At 39.0% G+C, this 20814-nt stretch overlaps 3 protein-coding genes across 3 annotated transcripts; 1 reads left to right on the forward strand and 2 right to left on the reverse strand.

Annotated features, from left to right (window-relative positions):
• Positions 1–637: 637 nt before the first annotated feature.
• On the reverse strand, positions 638–19151 carry LOC140230621 (uncharacterized). The gene is made up of 4 exons (XM_072310763.1): positions 18931–19151; positions 18084–18128; positions 3356–3449; positions 638–2770 (listed from the first exon to the last, which is right to left on the reverse strand). The coding sequence occupies exons 1-4, from the start codon at positions 19078–19080 to the stop codon at positions 2679–2681; spliced, it is 381 nt and encodes a 126-aa protein (XP_072166864.1). The 5' UTR covers positions 19081–19151; the 3' UTR covers positions 638–2678.
• Positions 6863–10770, forward strand: LOC140232540 (V(D)J recombination-activating protein 1-like). The gene is made up of 3 exons (XM_072312641.1): positions 6863–7050; positions 7832–8408; positions 8927–10770. The coding sequence occupies exons 1-3, from the start codon at positions 6863–6865 to the stop codon at positions 10721–10723; spliced, it is 2562 nt and encodes an 853-aa protein (XP_072168742.1). The 3' UTR covers positions 10724–10770.
• LOC140230610 (uncharacterized) lies at positions 11269–14819 on the reverse strand. Its single transcript, XM_072310754.1, has 3 exons — positions 14350–14819; positions 13163–13408; positions 11269–12150 (listed from the first exon to the last, which is right to left on the reverse strand). Exons 1-3 carry the CDS (start codon positions 14657–14659, stop codon positions 11279–11281), a joined length of 1428 nt encoding a protein of 475 aa, XP_072166855.1. The 5' UTR covers positions 14660–14819; the 3' UTR covers positions 11269–11278.
• Positions 19152–20814: the final 1663 nt, after the last annotated feature.

Raw genomic sequence — 20814 nt, forward strand, 5'->3', positions numbered from 1 at the left:
CACATACTGACTACGACTGAAGTTTCTTCTGTCCAGTGCTTTTACATTGACAACTCTGTTGTTTGTGGGATGGTTATTTTGAATCCAGTACCAGCTGTACGGAAGGGAAACACTACATACGTACATGTATGTCTTAACTCGTTTAGGACGGACTGATTCTGCTACAACACACATTTCCCATAGACACCTGCCCGAGTATACTCGGGACTCGTCCTCAACGGGTTAAATTGCCAAAATAAAGGCAAGTGCATGAAGATATATTGTATTATCCAAAGTTCTTATAAAAATATATGTGGAAGCTCTCTTATCAAAATGAAAAATAAATATAATTGTGTCTAAATTGTGGTTGCAAACTTTCAAATGCTATACTGTATGTACGGAGTGGTTTATTCTGATTGTGTGTGAATAGAAGTGAGCATTTTGTAAATATACTGATACATACACATAATACAAATTGTAACTGATGCCTGCTATTACATATGAAAAAGTTTGTAGATTTCCAGTGATGTTAGGACCTTTGCAAATCTAACATTGAATGGATAATCCATACAAATTGTCTTGCCATCTTTCCCATTCAGGATGACTTGGTCTTTATCAGCAACAATAAGTCATTTATATGAGTACTTTCTCTTCTTTAATCATAATTAGTTTATTGCAACGTACATAGCAGTACAACAAAAAATTGTCGGTGAGCTTCATATCCATGACATTTTTTCAATAATCACGTCATGGAAATACATGTACATTATATGACTCAAATCACTCCAGCAATCTTTGAGTATACACGGGACTTGTTCCAAAAAGATTTCCAGCCCCTCTGATTCCTTTTTAACAAAGGCAAGAGAAGCTTGCATTGATTTGCACATCTTACACTTTCGATGCCTCTTACACAACATGTGTCTAGGCTCTGTTTACAGGAATCTTGTACTAGATGGCCCCATATACATGTATCGACATCTGTGATGACAGCATTTAGTGTATGCTGTCTGCACAATACAGTGGACTACCATTATAACAAAGCCCTTGGGACCAGCAATTTTCTTTCGTTGTATCAAAATTTCGTTACAACTGAACAAATAATAATAATAAAAAAAAACATTTATTGTAACCGGAATGTTGTTATAACCGTGTTCATTATAACGGTAGTGCACTTAGCAATTCGGTTTTTTTTTCTTCTTTTTTTCGCCTGCCTTTTATCTCTCTAGATCAAGTAATGCCAAGGTAAATGTACATGGGAATGTTTACAAGGAGCCATCTATAACCAGTTCCAGATGTTTTCTCTCAAATACTGTTCATTATCAAATCTCTCAAGCAGCTGTTTTATGCACAATATAACCTCTCACAGCTGGCTTTGAGTATCTCCTATTTATCACATCACCAGTGCTCTTACACGGTAAAATTTATGAAATTGGCCTATTGAATTACCATGCTATACAAATGCTATAGGTTATGGAGTATACAAGTCTTATAAAATATCAAAAATTACTCACATCTCTGCATTTATACTCGGTATGTAGCTGGGCATATCCATCTGTATACTAGTGTAATCAAGGAAGAGAGCATCCAGCTAAAAGTAATTCTTCCAAATCATATATTTCAAAGCTTCACAACTTTTGTACCTTTCAATAAATTTTGCTCAGGTAATTCCAAATTTGATTTTTCTGTCTTAACTCAGAACAACTTCCAGCTTGGGGCTACGTCTCATTTAAATGTCAGCATGTGACAGAAGTTTAACATCAGCACATTCATGTAACGGTCAGTTATTTTAGAAGTTTGGTACATGAGTGCAATTCTCTATCAACTCATATTGCACTACCAATATGATCAAAGACTTATCAGCAACATTCCCTGTATAATGTATTTTCTAACTATCAAGTGGGACATGTGAGATGTACTTTCTTAAGAGATGTAGTTTCTTCTGACCTTACAGTGTCCCTTTAATAAAACAAAAACAAAAACAAACAATCAAATTAGCCCAAAATACAGGCACATTTTTTTCTTATTGAGATTACCTATTACCTCACCTGAAACCTCAAAAACTTATCTTGTTTTGCCAATTAACATCCTAATAATAGACGATTTGCTTCTTTTCATGCAATGTCAATCTTGTGATAAACAGCAGATGGCAGCAGTAGGCATGCACAAAAATGACAAAAAGCACCACACTCGCATGCTGTTTCATAGTCTACCCATATAATAGGATACCTTGGTTGTTACTATGGCAACAACCTCACCTCGACTGATAGCATCCAGCATCACAAATTTACAATTAAGAAGATATATCATTCCCATGATCTTATGCAGCATTGGTCCCCTATTCATGCACAAAAATAACAGCATTCAGATGAAGAAAACTGCATGATTTTGTCCTATTTTGTTTTTTTTTTCCTGCCTGTGTGACATCTGACTTGCTTGTTGAGTGCACAGTGTCACATGACCTCTGCTTTTTAGACAGGAAATGAATGTCTACCGCATCCAGCATGTCACTGCTCTTGAAATCGTTTGGTACCTCTCCACAGCTCCAATGAGTTTATGCAAGGGAGAATCACAGGCAAAAATGCTCCTTTGTGGAATTGTATTATTTTTTTGTTTGATTTTGCACATGATTGATCCTAAGTCTCCAATGTAAATGGGGCCATGATTTTGAGACATGCTGCGACTGTCCATCTAGCCTCCTCTCAAGTCTTTTCAAGCTCTTCCAGGGCCGTCATCATGGAGTTGATCGTTTCTTGGAGCGCAGACTGCTTCTCCTTGAGAGCGTTCATGACATCTGAAATACAGAGACAGTGAAAGAAGGGAAATGTAATTCTAGTACAAATAAAGACTATCATTCATGCCTTTATCAAAGACAGAAACCAGAAACACTGACAATGCTCCCACCATCCAACCCCTTTACACATGAAAACAGGAATGATGATTTACATACCGGTATTCTCTGAAGCCTAACTATGATGAAAATATGTGGAAACATTTGCAGAATCACATACGCTATCTTCACTTCATTAGGAGAATAGCGTTATTTGCTTTTAGATGACTGGATGTTGGCACATTTCTTCTTTCTTTTTTTCATATGTGATTCTTTTTTTTTCCCAAACAAAATAGACACTGTGTATTTGCACCATTGCTATGATATTGAAGTAATATATTGTTGCATTAACACAGATGCAGAGGTAAACACAGAAAGTTTTGTTTTGGTAAAATTGTTGAAAAGAGAAAATATAATTACCAGTAATGCATTTCCTAATAAAGATGACCCTACAAGAGAGTTTGTCCTCCAGTTACAAGAACTCTGTTGAAAATGAAAATGACATACTACAAACAACAAGTCAATACATCAGCACTTGGCTAAACTCACCATGGATATAATCAGGATTGTGATGGAGCATCATACAGATTTGGAAGGACTTTTCTGTTGGTTCTGCATACTGGAGGCCACTTTCCCCGGCTCTCAGTTCACGTTCAGCTTTCGCTCCCATCCCGCGCAAGCGCAGTTCGTTTTGCCTTTGGCAGCCTCATTTGCATACACTCTCCATTCATGGATGGTTCTCTGCTGCATTTCATTGGCTGTTGTAGGCTCTAATTTGAATACGTTCCCACAATGGTTTAAGGCATGTGTGCAGCGTGAATGCTTGCGACTCAACGATCATCACGACACCAAACTTGCCATATTACCTTCAATCGTCTGTTTTTCGAGAATATTTTTGCACCAGTGGAAAGCTGTGAAATTGGTCCTGAATTTGAACTACTTCGCTCTTTGGTAAGTTGTGATTTTCTTTACATATCACGTACGAAATTGAGACTTGCACCATACGAATCGTTGAAGTGTATACTGTGTGTATGTACCTATGGGATGTAAGCGTCAGTTCTGTGAACAATGCGTCACCCCATAATGTATGACGAGTAGTGCAATTTAGGTCGCCATCTTGGTGACGTATACGGGTAGATTGACAGGTTGTGCGTGAAGAGCCGAAGCTGCGAGGCGTACTCGGCCATTTTCCGAGCGGAACAGCTGATTCGTGTCGAAGCATGCTCGACGGGTTCGTGCGTTTTTTCCTCTATCGCCAACGGCCTAACTGATCTATTTATAGTTTCGAGATTCAAGTTGTGCAAGTTGTAATGCCATGCCTGTTGTTCGTCGTTTGAATACTGTTGCGTTGTGAATGTACATGTATTTCGCGCTCGCTCGCAGCAAGGTGTATTAAAGTTATCAATAACGTTTCGTGTGGGTATCCTACATGTAGTACATGTACAACCATCATCTTTCCAATCAATCTTCTTAATGCTACTAGTTAGGCAGATGGGCTACACACCACTTTTGTGTATCTAAGTAACATATCGTTTATAAATGATAGACTATTGTCGTAATGACAGTAGGGGAGACTAGTATATTATGCTAGTCTCTAATGTCAAAATACAAATCAAAATGAGACTGAAGTGAAAGATGCTTTTGGTTTAAGAATTGTTTGTTTGTTTGTTGTTGTTTTTTTTTTACCTAAATCAAATGTGACTAAAATCTAACTCATTAGAGTTCTAGATGATAATCTTCTTCTTTTTTTTTTTAAGCAGATGGGATGGCTTGAATCAAGTTTTGACATAATGAAAGGGTAATCCTCATTTATAATAGCTTCTCATTTACTTAGGATAACTGATATTTAGGGATTATTGATGATAATCTTTCATACATCCCCGTCATAACTTTGTATGTGTGTGTATGTGTGTCTGTCTACTATGTATAATTTGCTGTGGATATGCTGGCAACTCGCTGCTGTTTAATTTTAAGACACATGCGTGCAATGTCATCGAGATTATTGGACGAGGTGAAACATACAATTTCGGCCAAGTGTTGATCACTTACAGTGACAATTGGAATATTGTCACTACCAAATTGACTTGGGTCAGGTCGAGGATGACAAGCTGGCTGATTGTCATCTGGCGCCCAAAGTCACACAGTCGAGTCTAGCCTCAACCAGTTCTCTCTGTATGACAAGAAAACTACAATTGTACACTTATTGATAAATGCATTTGCTCTATCTAGTTGTCTCATTTACCATTGTGATTTTTATGTAAAAGTACCAGCTAATACTGTAGAGGAGAGCAGGGTCTGGAACCCTTGCTCGAGTAAATGCTTGAAAGATGGGACAGTTGTTTAATACAAGTAGGCCTAAATATTAGGAAGAACATTTGCAATTGTCGCAAAAGTTTAAATGAAAGTTGTAAAGAGTTGAAGTTTATGAGATAAGTTTTGGATTGTAGAAGATGATTCTACTAAAATTAAGCATAGCTATACTTAATGTTCCATAACTGAATGACACATTTCGAATGTAGGGTCCTATACATATCCTTATCTTTCAATATTCAGTGTACATGAAATTATCTATGTGCTTAAACTTGCAGACTTTTCAAGCATTAGGGGACAAGTTCACCTTCATAGACATGTGGGTTGATTGATTGCAGCAATATTTCTAGAACACATCAATGAGAATTTGAGGAAAATCGGACAATTCGTTTAAAAGTTATTAATTTATGAAGTTTCTGCTCAGTCACGGCTGGATGAGAAGACTATTGTAGCATGTGATGTATGAGTACAACTATATAAAGATTGTAATTTATAAACAGGGTTTGAAATTGGCGATGGTCCGCTGGCCATTGGCCACCCAAAATCATGTCGGACTAGCTAAAAATCATAAAATTCTGAAGTAACTAGTCCGTCTGGCTAGCCAAAATATTGCTTCAGTGTCAAAATTGATTCTAAGTAGTCCGCCTGGCTAGTTAAAAAAAAAGTTAAGTGCGACCCCTGATAGTGTAAAGAAAATTCAAAATATTCTCACTTTCTCACATGATAAAAGAACACTTGACTTTTCTCTTTCAGAAAGTCAGGGGGAATATCCCCCTAACATAAGTCAGTAACAAGTCAAGGAATGTGCACTCTGTTCAAAAAGTCAAGTTTTGTGAAATTCTCTTTTTATTTTTCTTATATTGTTGTACGCATGTGACATCATACACTGTAGTAGTCTTCTCCTCCAGCAGTGATTGCACAGATATTTTAAAAATTCATAACTTTTAAACATATTGTCCGATTTCCCCCAAACTTGCACTGATGTGTTCTACTAACAGTGTTGCATTCACTTAATCCACATGTATATGAAGGTGAAAGTGTCCTTTAATTAGGCATGCAAACAGCCCAACAAATTGAATAGAATAATCATTATACGTACATCTAAAATTACATATTGCAGTAATAATTGTCACACAATGTTTGAAATTTCTCGAATCTTCATTGTGTGTAAGTTAGGTTCATTTGTTTGCTTAGAATGAAAATGCCGAGCTACATGACCTTTTGAACTTAAAAAAAAAAAAAATGTCTGAAATGTTTTGAATGCCCAAAACAAAAAAACTCTTTCATTTCTTGGACATTCTTTTGTTCATGCAGATACAGATATAGCATGCAGGTATACCGTATAATTCCCCCCCCCCCCCCCCCCCGGAAAAAAACCCCCACAAGCCAACTGTCTTTAATGATAACCTTGATTATTGTGAATCAAAATGCAATTTCAGGGTATGAGACTTTTTACCTACATGAATATCTTGCAGGAAACCCCATTAGATTTGTTCCAGTGGTCACAGAGAAATTGGGATTTTTGTAAATTCCCTTCCCTGCAAGTTTTGTATGGAGACATGATATCTGTTCACTCCTTACAAATACAAAGTTGTTAATTTTGGTCTTGTAAAAAAAAATTAAAAAATCTCTTGAAAAATGATCAATGCAAAAAGTTGTGATTGTAATTTTTTTTTTTAGGGGAGACATGGTGTCTATGCAATATGATAACCAAGTGATTATTTTCTTTTCTATTCTCAGCATAGCATGGAAGTCACAGACTTTCACAGAAAGGCTCTGTCACAGGTGTGCCGTGTATGTGGTACACATGTGAAGAGCATCAAAAGTCTGTCTTCAAAGACGAAGTACCAGCAGCTAATCCTGAGCATCTATGGCATTGACATTGAGCTGGACGATGAGAGCATTCATCCACCCAGGATATGTTCATCATGCAGGTACGCACAACAATGTTTTTTTTTGTGTGTGTGTGTGTGTGTGTGTTTTTCTCACTTAAGCAACTTTTCACTTCTCACTTAAACAATTTTGTGTATGTATACTGTACGTCCATAAATCATAGTCAGTTCTAATATCCAAACACACAATGATTGATAAGATAACAGTGCATATCAAGCTGCCACTTAATAAGCTCCATGTTTTTTATTGTCTATTTGTTGTTTATAAGAAAATTTTGATATAGCTTACGAAAAATGCTGATCCTGAGAACTTTGTTAAAACAACATTCAACTTAGCCTAATACGGCATGTGATAGTAATGATTTTTTTATTGTTGTTGTCCTGTTTGTCTTTAGATCTAATCTTAGAGCATATGAGACAACAAATACAGGATATCTTCATTTTCTCGGTGTCATATTTTTTTTTTGACTCAAGGAATTAATTGGTCTATTAACTTGTAGGAAGATAAATTATGAAAATAGTTTCTTCTGCTTGAATTTCAAATCCTAATTCTACTGCTTTTGACTTTCCTGTTCAAGATTACTGTAAGCCCAAGAATAGACATAAAATGGTATTACAGAGAAACTTTCAAATAAATATGTTCATATAATCAGCTCTTCAGCACAAACAACAATGTCAAAGTCATTACAAAGACACTGTATATTGCAGTTTTTTGTTTTATTGTGGCACACATCAATCAAATTGTGCTGAGTGCAAATTTTGGATTGAACCAAGCATTTCATCACATACAGAGTACTGTAATCATTTCCCTTATTGTTTGCAGACTGTGGATGACAAGAAGCAGTACCCGGCATAGTGAAGGAGCTACCTATCCGACGAGTGGCAGGAATCTTGCAACCTTCTCTGTACATCAGGAGCCCTGCTCAGTATGTTCCTTGGTGCATGCTGCGACAAAGAGGAAGTCTGCAGAGTCCGAGTCACCATCTCTTTCAAAGAAGTCAACAAGGGACGTTGATGATGAGCCAGCTCCTGCCAGCAGTGCTGCCCAAGGTGACGTGCCACTGCTTCTCACACAACCAGTCGCATCTGCAAGCCTGTCCAGCCTCCCATCATCTTCAAAGGCCACAGACTTCAGAGAAATACGCCCAAAAGAACTGAGTGATGCAACACGTGTGCTCTTCTCCCCTGATCCAGGCTTAACTCCAAGTGGGAGAAAGCGCATTTGGAATGCAAAGGCCAGCCTCCATTCTGTGCGGAGTGACCACGCAAGGAAGAGAGCACAGGGAGCTGTGGATCTGATATCATCATATAGTTCTACGTACAATGAAGATGAGACTGACCTCACGTTCTACCTCTTACACAACAGACTGAAGGCGACTAATGATGAGAGGATGAATAGTGTGAGTAACAGCAGTTTCGAGATATAATTTTAGAATCTGCAATTACAAAAAATTATATACTGTAGGCCTATTTGAATCCATTATGCATTTAAACCCCTGATCATTGATACAGTTGTTACACTGTGAACAATCAGGTACAAGTTGTACATGTATTAACCAAAAAAAGAAAAAGAGAAAAAAGTCTTTTCTGTAATTTTTTTAATACTCATCTTTGTATTTTAACCATTTGCCTGCCTCACTTGCAACTTGACCTCATGGAACATTAGCTAGTACAACTACATAAGGGCTATCCAGCCATCTTTTCAGATGAGAAATGAAACAAATAAACACACTATTCTCTTTTCATGTATCTTGTTTGATATGAGGGTGTTTCTCTGAATAATATTGCAAGTCACACGAAAGCATTATTATTATTTTTTTTTTTTGGGGGGGGGGTTTAATTGTGATGTTTTTTTGTTTTTTTTTAATGCTGTATTAATTGTTTGTCTTTTTTTCTATTTCCGCTTCATTTCTTGTAGGTTCGAGACCTCTGGACCAGCAGTGAGAAGGGTAAACTCACTGTAGACGACTGCATCGCGTTACGAGTGGGCACTATGCTGACCAAGGGGAAATATGCAGAGGAGTACCGCATCTTAAAGTCAAAAGGGGACACTTCACTCAAGCCACCCAGCGCACTCAATGACAGAGAGAGTGCATACATGCCAGGCAGTGCCAGATTCGCCCTCATGGACAGTGGCAACTACAGTCACCACACACCAGTGAAGTCACTGGCTGCGTTTGATGGTAACATCCAACATGCCACCTACGAGCCTCATCGTATAAATGAGGCAAGTGACTTGAAAGAATTCATTGAGCCAAATTGTGCGGGAGTAGCTTGGAGCTACACGGAGGCTGTGGCAAAGACTTTGGAGGAACTGGACGAGAGCCTTCGAGAAGGATTCGTCAAAGCGGGTCTTGACCCAGACGATCCGTCAATAACAGTCCATACAACCATCAAAGATGGGGCGGATGGAATGGGAGAGGTGGCAGTGCAGAAGTCGAAGGCGGACACTTTTTTGCCCGACAAGGCATTCAGGGCATCTTTCGTCATCCTCAAGTGTGAGGTGAAACTGAGTGATAACACAACAGTAGTTGTGTTTGAGGAAGAAAAACCCAACTCCGTGATGGTTAATAGACCATTGCTGGAGGCACTTGGGGATGAGAATTCTCCGTCAACTGCGACTGTTCTCTTACGCCAGATGGAGTCGGAGAGAAAGTTGCTTCATCATCACACAATCAAAGTTTATGCTGGGAGTACTACAAGAAATCATCACATCACCATATATAATTCCATGATTGACGAGAAACTGGACCGATCACTGGGGGGACTGCAAGGGAGTGGGTCAAACTACATATGCACACTCTGCTTCGCTACAAAGACAACAGCCAAGAGCCAACTCGGATCATTCCAAATCACTCGCACACTCAGAGACACAACGGACACAGCCAGCTACATCGTCACCAATCCAGACAAACTAACAAGCAATGAACTCACAACAGAGGGCAAGGGGGTCAAACGAAAACCAATACTTACATCTGAACCCAAGAACAAGCTCCTTGATGCAACACACGCCGACATTAACCTGGGACAATTCTTCAAAAAAATAATTGTGAGAGAAGTGGCTGGTGTTCAGAAGTGGGAGGCATCTGCTGATGTGAAACAATACATTGATGATGCAGAGAGACGACTGGACATTCATCTACGTGAGTCCATTGGCCTGGTCCCATCCTTAATGATGCCAGGGAACTATGCACGGGATATGTTCAAGGAGGAGAACGAGGCCACATTCCTAGAACTGATGAGCAATGCTGACAGGAAAGCAGCCCTTCAGTCTGTTTTGCAGAAATTCAGAAATCTGCGAAGGGTGTATCGTTCACACAGTCCCGACAAGGAAGATGTTCATCGATACAAGGAAACGGCAGTTGCTATGGGAAATGAACTTCTGGACAACTTTGATTATGTGAACTGGCCAAACTACTTGCACAAGGTGATTGAACATCCACAGGAGATTCTTCTTAGTGAAGATGGACCAGGGAGCATTGGCAGCTTGAGTGGAGAGGGAAGCGAAGCTGCTAATAAGCTGTTCCGGAATCTGCGGGAGAACTTTGCTAGGAGAGGAGATGTTTTTGGAGGTTTGCGGGATGTTCTGTGGTTCCACTGGCTCTATACGAGTCCAAAATTGCTAAGACTTCGTGCAGTGACCCGTCGGAAGTACAAATGTTCGAAATGTGGTGGGGATGGACACAATGTAACATCGTGTAAATCAAAGCCTTAAGCATTGCCAGTCATACTTTGTGAATTTCATTTCATCAACACAGTTTATCACTGGAAGTTGTGAATGTAAGAGAATGACAAACGAATCTTTGCATGTCTGCCAATGCAAACAGTAAAGTGACCAATAACAAGTACATGTACAATGAAGGCTAAAAATTAGATGCAGCAACTTACTTGTTGTAATATATGGGGAGAAAAGTTCAATTGAAAATGAATATTTTCTTGTGCAGGTTCAAAGTGTTTTGAAAGTAACTGACAATACATACATATGTAACATGCATACGTATTTGTTGCTGTATGATTTTGTTTCATCCGAACTACATGTAGTAACAAAGGAAAAGTCTATGTACATGTAACTGATGAGGAATATTTGAATATTTGACTTTCGGGCATGATAGGAAGCCTGATGAGTTAGCTGTCAATATACAATCAAAAATCCATAATAGAGGTACATGTACAATGTATTTGTGATTTTTGTAAAAAGGACTGCATTTTCTTCCAAATAAGTTATGTTCATTTATCTTGAAAATGTTCATCACTGTCAAAGTTTACCATTCTAGCGTTCAGTGCACTGCTGACAAAAATAATGCTCTGGAATGCTTGTCAGTTTGAGGCAGTAGGTGTGGAACCATTTCCCACACCGCGGTGTCTCACATTGCACCCACTGAATTTCTGTACTCTCTGCTGATTCTCCTATCACACACACTGCAATGTCACATTGTTCTGGCTCGAAGTCTCTATCTGATAACAGCGAGATTTGTTTTGATGTGCCACCAAGAGATACAAGACAGTCGGGTGTTAGTTTTATCAGAATGTGTCCTGCGGTAGCAAATAGTGTATGTTGTGGTTCGTTCCCTGTTTTTGGCAAGAGTTTGTACTTTTTCCTTCTCATGTCAAGTACAAACACTCTTGGGGAAGCACGTGGAGATGTACTTGGGGTTTGCATGGAGCCATGAAGTTGTTGAAAGCCTCCAGAAACCATGATGAATTCACCCATCTTTGCTGAAGCATGGTATGATACGAAGATCTTAGGTGTATTCGCAACATCAGGCATCAGAGTAACTGTTGAGAGAACTGCATGGTCTGCAAGTTGAGAGTTCATTGTCAGTACAAGTATTTCATTGATTGGCTCCCTGTTACTAGGGACATTTCCGAGCTGATCAAATGTTACACCACCAATAAATGCTACAACAAGTTTGCCATCCATTTCGAGGCACTCAGCAGTGTGATATGCCCTTGCTTTCGTTGATGGAACTGTAACGGTCCTCCAGGCAAAGGAACTGAGGTCCAATATGTAGAATGCTCCATCTCTGCAAGACTTCTCCCATACAACATTGAAGCTTTTTCGTACTTCCTGGTATGCAATCCCTCCAAAGAGCAAAGCCTGTTTTGTCTCTCCCAGTTTGGTTAATGTGTGCCCTGTTCTTGCTGTGGTAAACAGTAAATATATAAAATAGAAGCATTTAATATACATGTGCACACATGTAAATGTATTTGGCGTTTCTAGTACCATACATGTACTATCTTGTATATGAGTTGTATTACAAATTGAGTAACAAACAAGTGCATTATTAACAAGGGATTGATTTGTACAACAGTAAGAACTTTCATTTGTCTACATAACACACATTCAAGTACTTCTCCAGAAGATTGGTACACTGTATATTGTAAATACACTCTTTGTCTGGACCTGAAGGAGTTCATAGTTTTCATTGTTAAGTATTATTCCTTTTTGAGTGTACATCTATTTCAATGTACATGTAGAATGAATTCACTACAGTCAACCTTGCTTAGGCTGAATAATCGCCCAAGTCAAAAGTCTTTTCAAATTCTCATGTCTTTGTATTCTATTGATTTTAATCCCGCCTAAATTGAATTTCTTTAAGTGTTTTTTTTTTTCTTGTTTTTTTTTTTTTTTTTTGAAGCTATGTCAGCAGTTCAAATATATTTGACTTGGGCGAGTTTAACTGTATACATATGTATGATTTATTCCTTTTTTTTCAGCTGAATTCTCAGTTGCAGATTTATTTAATACAATTATGTGTTCAGAAGAGCAATACATTCTGATAGTGACAACTGATTATGAAATGCATATGTGCAATGAAAACCATTTAAAACTGCCATGCTCAAACATCTCTAGTGGCAGGTTATTGGTCAACCTATTTCAAACTGCTTTTGTACTTCTCTTTGCTTTTTCTTTTCTTTTTTTTTCTTCCTACATTCAGGTTGTTTGATTATTGGACTCTGTTCGTGAGACTACAGACATTGAATTGACTGTTCATGATTTATTTATGTGTACCTGAATGTCATGGTTTATGTGTAAGTTCATTGTAAGGAAATCCATACCACAGAAAGATTGCAATACGGAATTAAACTTCTGTAACAAAGAAGAACATTTGGCAGTTATCATGTTGTTACTAGTATTCAACTCTTTGCCTACCATGTGGGATGGTTCCTGTTTGAGTCATAACTGGGTTGCCTCTTCTGGAAGGTACCATGTTTTTTTCTGTTTGAATGTATGTGATGTCAAAAAGTGGAGCACTTGCTGCGCCACGGCGTCCTGCTTCCTCTATAATGATGAGATCATCATGGCACTCGTAGTCAACAAGATTAAGGCCTCCCCAAACAAATAGTGCACCATCACTTTCAACCACCGCTGGTGATTGCAGAGGTGGCATTTGTCCCCCTGTATGAGATAAAGAATGTACAGTGGGCAATGTCAAGTTATTTCATACATATTCATTTGTAAACATACATGTGCTCCCTCTGAGTGGAGAAGCATCTATACAGACTAAAACAACCGTTGCAGAGAAAATAGTACAAACAATGTACACATACAAATGTATGAATACACCCGTAGTGTCATGCATGTGTGTGTGTGTGTTTGTGTTTGTGTGTGTGTGTGTGTGTTTGTGCGTTTGCATATGATTGCGTGTGTGTGGGTTGGGAAGCTAAAGCAAGAATTGCCGGTGAATGCACTCCGGTTTTTGTTTCCCCATTTTTCCCCTATATAATGGGCCTACATAAAACACTCATGCAAATTGTATGTATTAATCATGCTTGGCCGAAAACGTCTTTCTCGCAGATGCGCAATTGCGCAAACAACAGAATTATATTCAAACGAATAAATTACCCATGCTTAAACCAAATAATTCTTTAGGAATAATTAGCGTTTATTCATACTAATCAAAATATAAAAGATGCGTTAATCTACACATATAAGCACCTAAATTTAGTACAATCTGCGTGCAAATACATGTAATGTATTCTTGTGGATCGTTTGCACAAAAATTGCCAGATGTTGAGATTATAACTTACGCTAAATTGTGTACATTACTAGTATGCATGATTTAATAAAATGTACAGAAATGCATTACAGTGCACAAAGAACACACGCATTTAACCAGCGTGTATTTTGAAATCGGGGCTAAACAAAAACCCTCCCGACACTATTGTTACGGCGTGCATCGATTATCGGTACTTAACTTGTACATGTACATAATATGTACGTAGTTTTGTTTATTACTATATATATTAAAGATAAAAGTGGGCCTCATCAGACTGCATACTGTGCTAAGGAGTGTCATTCCGGTACAGAGAATAGGCGCGTAGGCGAGATATACGCACCTTTTGTTTTGCACAAGATAACGGATGACAGAGTCACGTCTTCATCATCGACCTCGAAGTTGTATTCAAGGATGCAGCTCGCTGAATCGGTCCAGGAACTGTCGGCACCTCGGCGAGCTCCACCAAAACTCAGGACTCTCCTTGTCTGCTCCCCCTGACTCTGATTGGGATGGGTAACAGCACAATGGCCTGCTGCAGGATAACTCTCACCCAGCTTCAGACTAAGTTGGGTTTTTTTCCTTGATATTTTCCTCTTGTTTTCTTTCGATGCCTTCAACAAAATCAATCCATATTCATCGTAAACATCCATTCTTCGAAAAGAACCAATCAGTTTAACTCAATTCGAATGAGATGTGTGTGTGACTCCCGCCAATAGTTTTATCAAACTCACGGGAAGTGTTCTGCCTTCTATACTCTGTAACAAAGCACTTGTGTCTACTCAGCACTTTTGCTCATCAAACTGATGTCAACAAAGTCAATTTCACTGATAAGAAAATGCCTTGTTACGTCATGCCGAAGACTTAATTTCTTACTGCATGGACTTGGGTCAGGCATCCAATGGTTGAGTAGGACCATTGCGGCAAGATTGGGTTGCATCGTTACTTTCTCTCCCTCTTCCCCCTCCCTCTCTAAGTAACCATCTACGCATGACATTGTTTCTCTTTCTCAATGAAATTTTATCACAGTTTTGTGTGTAGGAAAATCCTCTGAAATTCTCATTTGCGAGCCTCCGCTCATAAATGTGTTATTACTACTATAGTAATCTGAAATGTAATGATGGATAGAGTAATTCTTGTTATTTGAAACAATCTAAAACAAAAGCTATTAACACGACTGTAGTTAATATTGGCGGTGAATTGTGGTCTGTGTCTTATGATTTTCCCCCTTTTTGCTTGTGCATTTTATGCATGCATACATATGCCGACTATCAATATTGACTCGCTAGGCCTCGAATCAACATCTCTGAATTAAAACTGAGTTTTGCCTCTGCTCTGCAAGCCACTGGTGTGTCTGACTTGATGGCCTTTTCATTTTGCTATAATTTAGGAACATTAATATGACTGATGAGGTGCTCATTTTAACTACCACGAAAAATTTCACAAAAAAATCTTGTACATATTGCAGTTATATCCAATTATTGCATGCGCGCAATATGAAAACTACTCAGAAGGTTGCAGCGCTACGAAGAGTCGACAAATTAGATGTTTTTTGTGTGTTTGTCATTATACTAGTTTTGTATCTAATGCCGAATACTGTGCGAGATTAAGTATTTTCGTGAATTTTGTGAGTCGGGTATACGCGAAAAAGACTCGCGTGAATACTCTGATCCCGATATGAATGTGACTAACATGTATAGGCCTATCCCTATACTTTTTCTCTGTGTTCAATACAGTACTCCACTATCGCCAAAATCATCAGGAAGTCGATCGCAATTCGCGAAAATTTAGATTCGCTTGGCGTATACATGCAGCAAAATTGGCGGGTCCACAATTTGCCCAATCTCTTTGAAAAGGGGTTATTATAAGTAATTACATAGCGTTATTTTATAAGGCATATCCAAAATGTAGACCAATGTCACATGTGTATCGTTGATGCAAGTTAAACCTCGTGGGATTTTTTTTTTTTCGATTGACGGCGCATATTTTGATGACGAACAGAGAGAATCCTTAATATCTACAGCATCACCTTTTTTTTTCGTTTATAGCTCTTTGTATGGAGATAAATGCATTAAACGAGATCACATGGTTATTAATTACAATCCTCCCGCGATCGGCCGCCTCTCGACTCAAATTTGGGCTTAAGTTCACTTCTTTCAAAATAATTATTGTGTAATATGTTTGCATGGTACCTCAATTGCTCACACACACTTTACATGCAATAACATCAATTTGGCATAGCTTTTCCTCCAGTGTCAAGTTATGACACATCATCAGGCAGGTATGCAGCGCAGCTTTAGGCCCTTACTCTTCCCAGGTTTTTAATTGTAGAGTGAAGCGGATACCATAGATACACGTGTATACATTTCAGTGACAGACCCTCCACCCCCCCCCCCCCCCACCAAAAAAAAAAATGTCATTTAGAATTCATAATAAAAATGGTAAAATTGACAGTTTAAATTTGTATACAGTAGCCGAAGATACGCTGTATTGCATGATTATATTATGTCCAACATCAGGAAAGTGGATTTCCACGCATTTTATTCTGTTGTATGATAGTTTTTGTATTGATAGGCCTATACCGGTACTGTAGTTGATGCGACTAGATATAGGCCAGTTACGTGTAGGGAACAACCAACTGCCATGTATTATGTGTGCTTTAACAACTAACAATGCCAAGGCAAGATCCCGCCGTTTTGATCAAAAGATAAAATGGATTTTAAATTTCCTTATCGTGCACACAGGCTGCCGATGACTTACAGCTGAAATCAACTATGTTTTAATCAATTTGAAATCTTCCTAAAATGTATGAACAAGGCAAGATCCCGCCGTTTTGATCAAAAGTTAAAATGGATTTTAAATTTCCTTATCGTGCACACAGGCTGCCGATGACTTACAGTTGAAATCAACTACGTTTAATCAATTTTAAATCTTCCTAAATTGTATGATTGTAGTAAGTTGATTTCTATATAAGTCTAAGGCAGCCTGTATGTTTTAAGGAAATTTAAAATCGAGTTTACCTTTTGATAAATTAGCTCAAGGCTCAAACAATTAGTGCAACTGTAATACAAGTTCATTTTCAAAGAATCATTTTCTCGTAAATTTGATAAAGTTAAAGACGTTAGTGATTTTTAAATTTAATCTGATACTGTAGCATGTTCATGGCCAATCGGACCGTCGACACCCACTCTCTCTCTCTCTCTCTCTCTCTCCGAGTACATTTCAAAGAGATTTTTCTCCTCCCCACCACTGGGGAAAATCTCTTTGGTACATTTTTATTTTCATCCTTCAAGAAGGAAAACATCTAGATAAGACAGACAAAGCAAACAATCACAATAAGTGCACAGGGAACCTGCAGTCGACAATCGTCATTTTCTTATATGTTTTTAATACATTCGTTTCTAGGGGGGAAAATACATGATGCATGTCAAGAAAATATCAGCAGCGGAATGCAACACCGTCTGTTACTCCGTGTCAACATGCACCAAACATACTTGTACTGTTTCAAATCAATCCAGCATACCACGCTAACACATATTGCATGCTCCCGCTCCCTTTTATACCACTTGAACTACATTTTGTACATACACTGTATAATGAGTACACGTTCGTGATCGTACACAGACAGGCAGCAACCTCCTTGATAACATGTGTACAATCAGGGAGGTGAATCAACATGTACGGTCACGAGAGTACACTCCAGCACATTGTACACTAGTACACACACACACACACGCACACAAACACATTCACAGTGCACTGTCCACCACCACGCATACGTACGGGTACATCGGCCAAAATTGCGATGCACAAGCAGCTGAACTCTGCGTGACCTCTCCTTCGCCTCGCGCACACACGTATTACGCAAGCCAGGGCAAGTTCGGACTCTCCGAAATTTTCCGAACGCTCTTCCGACAGTGCGCGGAGCCACGACCGTTAGCACAGAGCTCCGCCCACATGGGTCAAGATTCGGTCAAACTTCGATACGCTCTGTCACACAGCAGTGGAGGTCGCGCGATCAGCCAATGAAAGCCAGAGAACTTTCTGTACAGCAACGGGTGTAGTAAGTTGAACGTGCAGTTTGGACTCCCATTTCTCCCGCAGTATCGCTTCTTCCACAACCTGCAAGAATTGGGGGTGGGGGAAGGGGGGGGGGGGAGGCGTGAGGATGGTTCATTCCATCAAACAACTTTCATGCAATCATTTGATTAGAAAGTGATGAAGTGATTAATGTCTACTAATTTCCTGTTTTGGCGAGATGGAGCAAGAAGTTGTAGGGTAACAGTACACAATTTTATCATATCATTTTTTTATTTCTGGTAGTTACCATACACAATTTAGTTTAGAGTTTTTTCATAGGTGGATTTTCCTGATGAAAACATAGATTAAATTTTAAAGCCTATTAAAGGACAAACTTCATCAACATCATCAGCCTTGATCATGCAATATGAATTCACATACCAAAACAAATCAAAGGTGAAATGGAGTCTTAAAAACCACCACAGCAAATAGCATCAATATGGACAGTCATTCTAGAGTCATTTTCTAATCTGAATTTGAATAAATTAAATCTAACTTAGACCTGATCTGATGTTTTGAAAGTCCCCATTAAATTAACAATTAGCACTGATTTGGAGGGGGTTCCACATTCCTTTTCAAATAAACTGACTTTGAAATTGTCTAGCATATCTGCAGCCCTATTTTACTTCTCTAAAGGTTTTAATACACAGATGTTCTGGAAATGTTCCCAATCATGACTTTTATCTGTATAGATCTGTTTCTATTCGATGCCGTGCAACGCCCCATAGCCAAGTAGGCGTAGCAGCAACAATGAACCTAATACGTTTTACATACACTGCGCTCTTGTTGACTGTGATTAACATGAAAATATACCAGTGGGACTATTAAATATGACCCTTCTTACCTTCGAGAGCTGTATAATGTCGCTCTGAAGTTCTTTGACAGTGGCTTTTGTACATTCTACTTGGCACTGAATTTCGGCGTGTTGCTGCTCTAAATCTGATATGTGGATAAACGCATCAACATCATCGCAGTTCTGGCAGATGGGATCCATACTATCGCGTCCTTTGTTGGTCTGATTTCGTACTTGCTTCGTACATGACGAGACCCGTGTATCTTTAGCGTTGCCGTTTTTTACTTACAGTTGTAGATCCACGCACGACATGCGAGCGTTATGTACACAACACATGTACTTATACGTACGGCGTATCTGTCAGCTGTAATGTGCAGTTCACTGGATCTTGTATCGTGCACACACACACACACACACACACACACACACACACGCACACGCAGAGCTCTAAATAGTCTAAATATTCCAGCGTTTAGTCCAACAGAGTGTACACAATACTAAAATAGGTGATCTGTTTTGCGTTGTTCCAGCTAAAATGATAGGTATATCAGATACAGTATACATGGAATTTCATCTACCATACATCAGTGCTGAAACATTGATATTTTGAATGTGTTCAATACGTAAATATGAATAACCTCAGAGTACAGTGCTAGTGGATTTTTTTTTTTTTCATTCCACATAGAGTGCTCAGTATACAAGACTAACTTCAGAAGAGCGACACCTCCTAACTTCGGGCCAATGAGATGCTCGAGTCCCGCATACTGCAGTGTCACACGCGTATTGTTCTCTGTAAGAGCTTGCCCCTCACTGCGGGTCGTCGCCGGGTGTTTGGGTGGTATTTACCTTTCCAAATGCAGAATATAAACAACCATCTTCTTGTGATTTTCCCTTGAACATTGCTCACGTCCCGTCTAGCTTGATCTAGATTAGATTAAAGAAATGATGCTGTTGTGAGACCAAATGTATACGTTTCCCATGTGGCTTTATTCGGAAAGTGTGCAATTCCCACTGACCACATGCAGCACCATGTCAACCCGCCTCATTGTATCCTTTTCGGGATCCGAGGAACGTTTGTTTTGTTTTGTTTTGGGGTTGTTATTGCTATTGTTACTTTTTTTTTTGGAGGGGGCGGAGTGGTGCTCGTGGTTGGTTTGGTCATTAATCAATGTCCCCCCCCCCCCGTTCGATTGGAAGAATCTCGGGGCTGCATTATACACTGTCATGTTTTCTCTCTCTCTCGTGTGTGTGTGTATGTTTGTGTGTGTGTGCGTTTAACTTAATGCTTTTAAATACTGTAGTGTGCGTGAGTGAAGGGAAGCCCTCATCCCCCCCCCCCTTCCACTTCGCTTGCGTTTGTTATAGACTACCAATAACTCTTGACCACCACATTCTGGTGTGAATTCATGGTCATTCACAAACTCTCATGACCATAATCATAATGCCCACTGTGTCTCGAGAGTAGGACCGGTGCAGTGCAGTGATCAAATCCCACACACACACACACACACACACACACACACACACACACACACACACACACACACACATACAATAATAATAATAATAAATAAAACATCCCCCAGAGAAATATTTGTTGTATTCTCCCTTCATTACCTCTGCCAGCATTGTCTGTCTGTTTGTATGTTTGCATAAATAATCAAAAAATTGTGAATGGATTTAGATTGAATTCAAAGTTGGTAATGACACAAGGAACAGATGATTAAATTTTGGTAGTGATCTGGGTCACCGTCTAGATTGTTTTGTTTGTTTGTTTGTTTGTTTGTTGTTGTTTTTTTTTCTTAAAGGATTCTTTGTCATTGGCGAATTAGGGCCAACAAACCGAGGAAGTTCAAGCTCGTATTTAATGTGTTCATTACAGAGGCGCAGTGACAGGAAGCGCAAGCTAAGGAATACTTTGAGAAAATATCAGAA

The sequence above is a fragment of the Diadema setosum genome, chromosome 1, assembly GCF_964275005.1.
Source record: "Diadema setosum chromosome 1, eeDiaSeto1, whole genome shotgun sequence".
Classification (NCBI taxonomy): domain Eukaryota; kingdom Metazoa; phylum Echinodermata; class Echinoidea; order Diadematoida; family Diadematidae; genus Diadema; species Diadema setosum.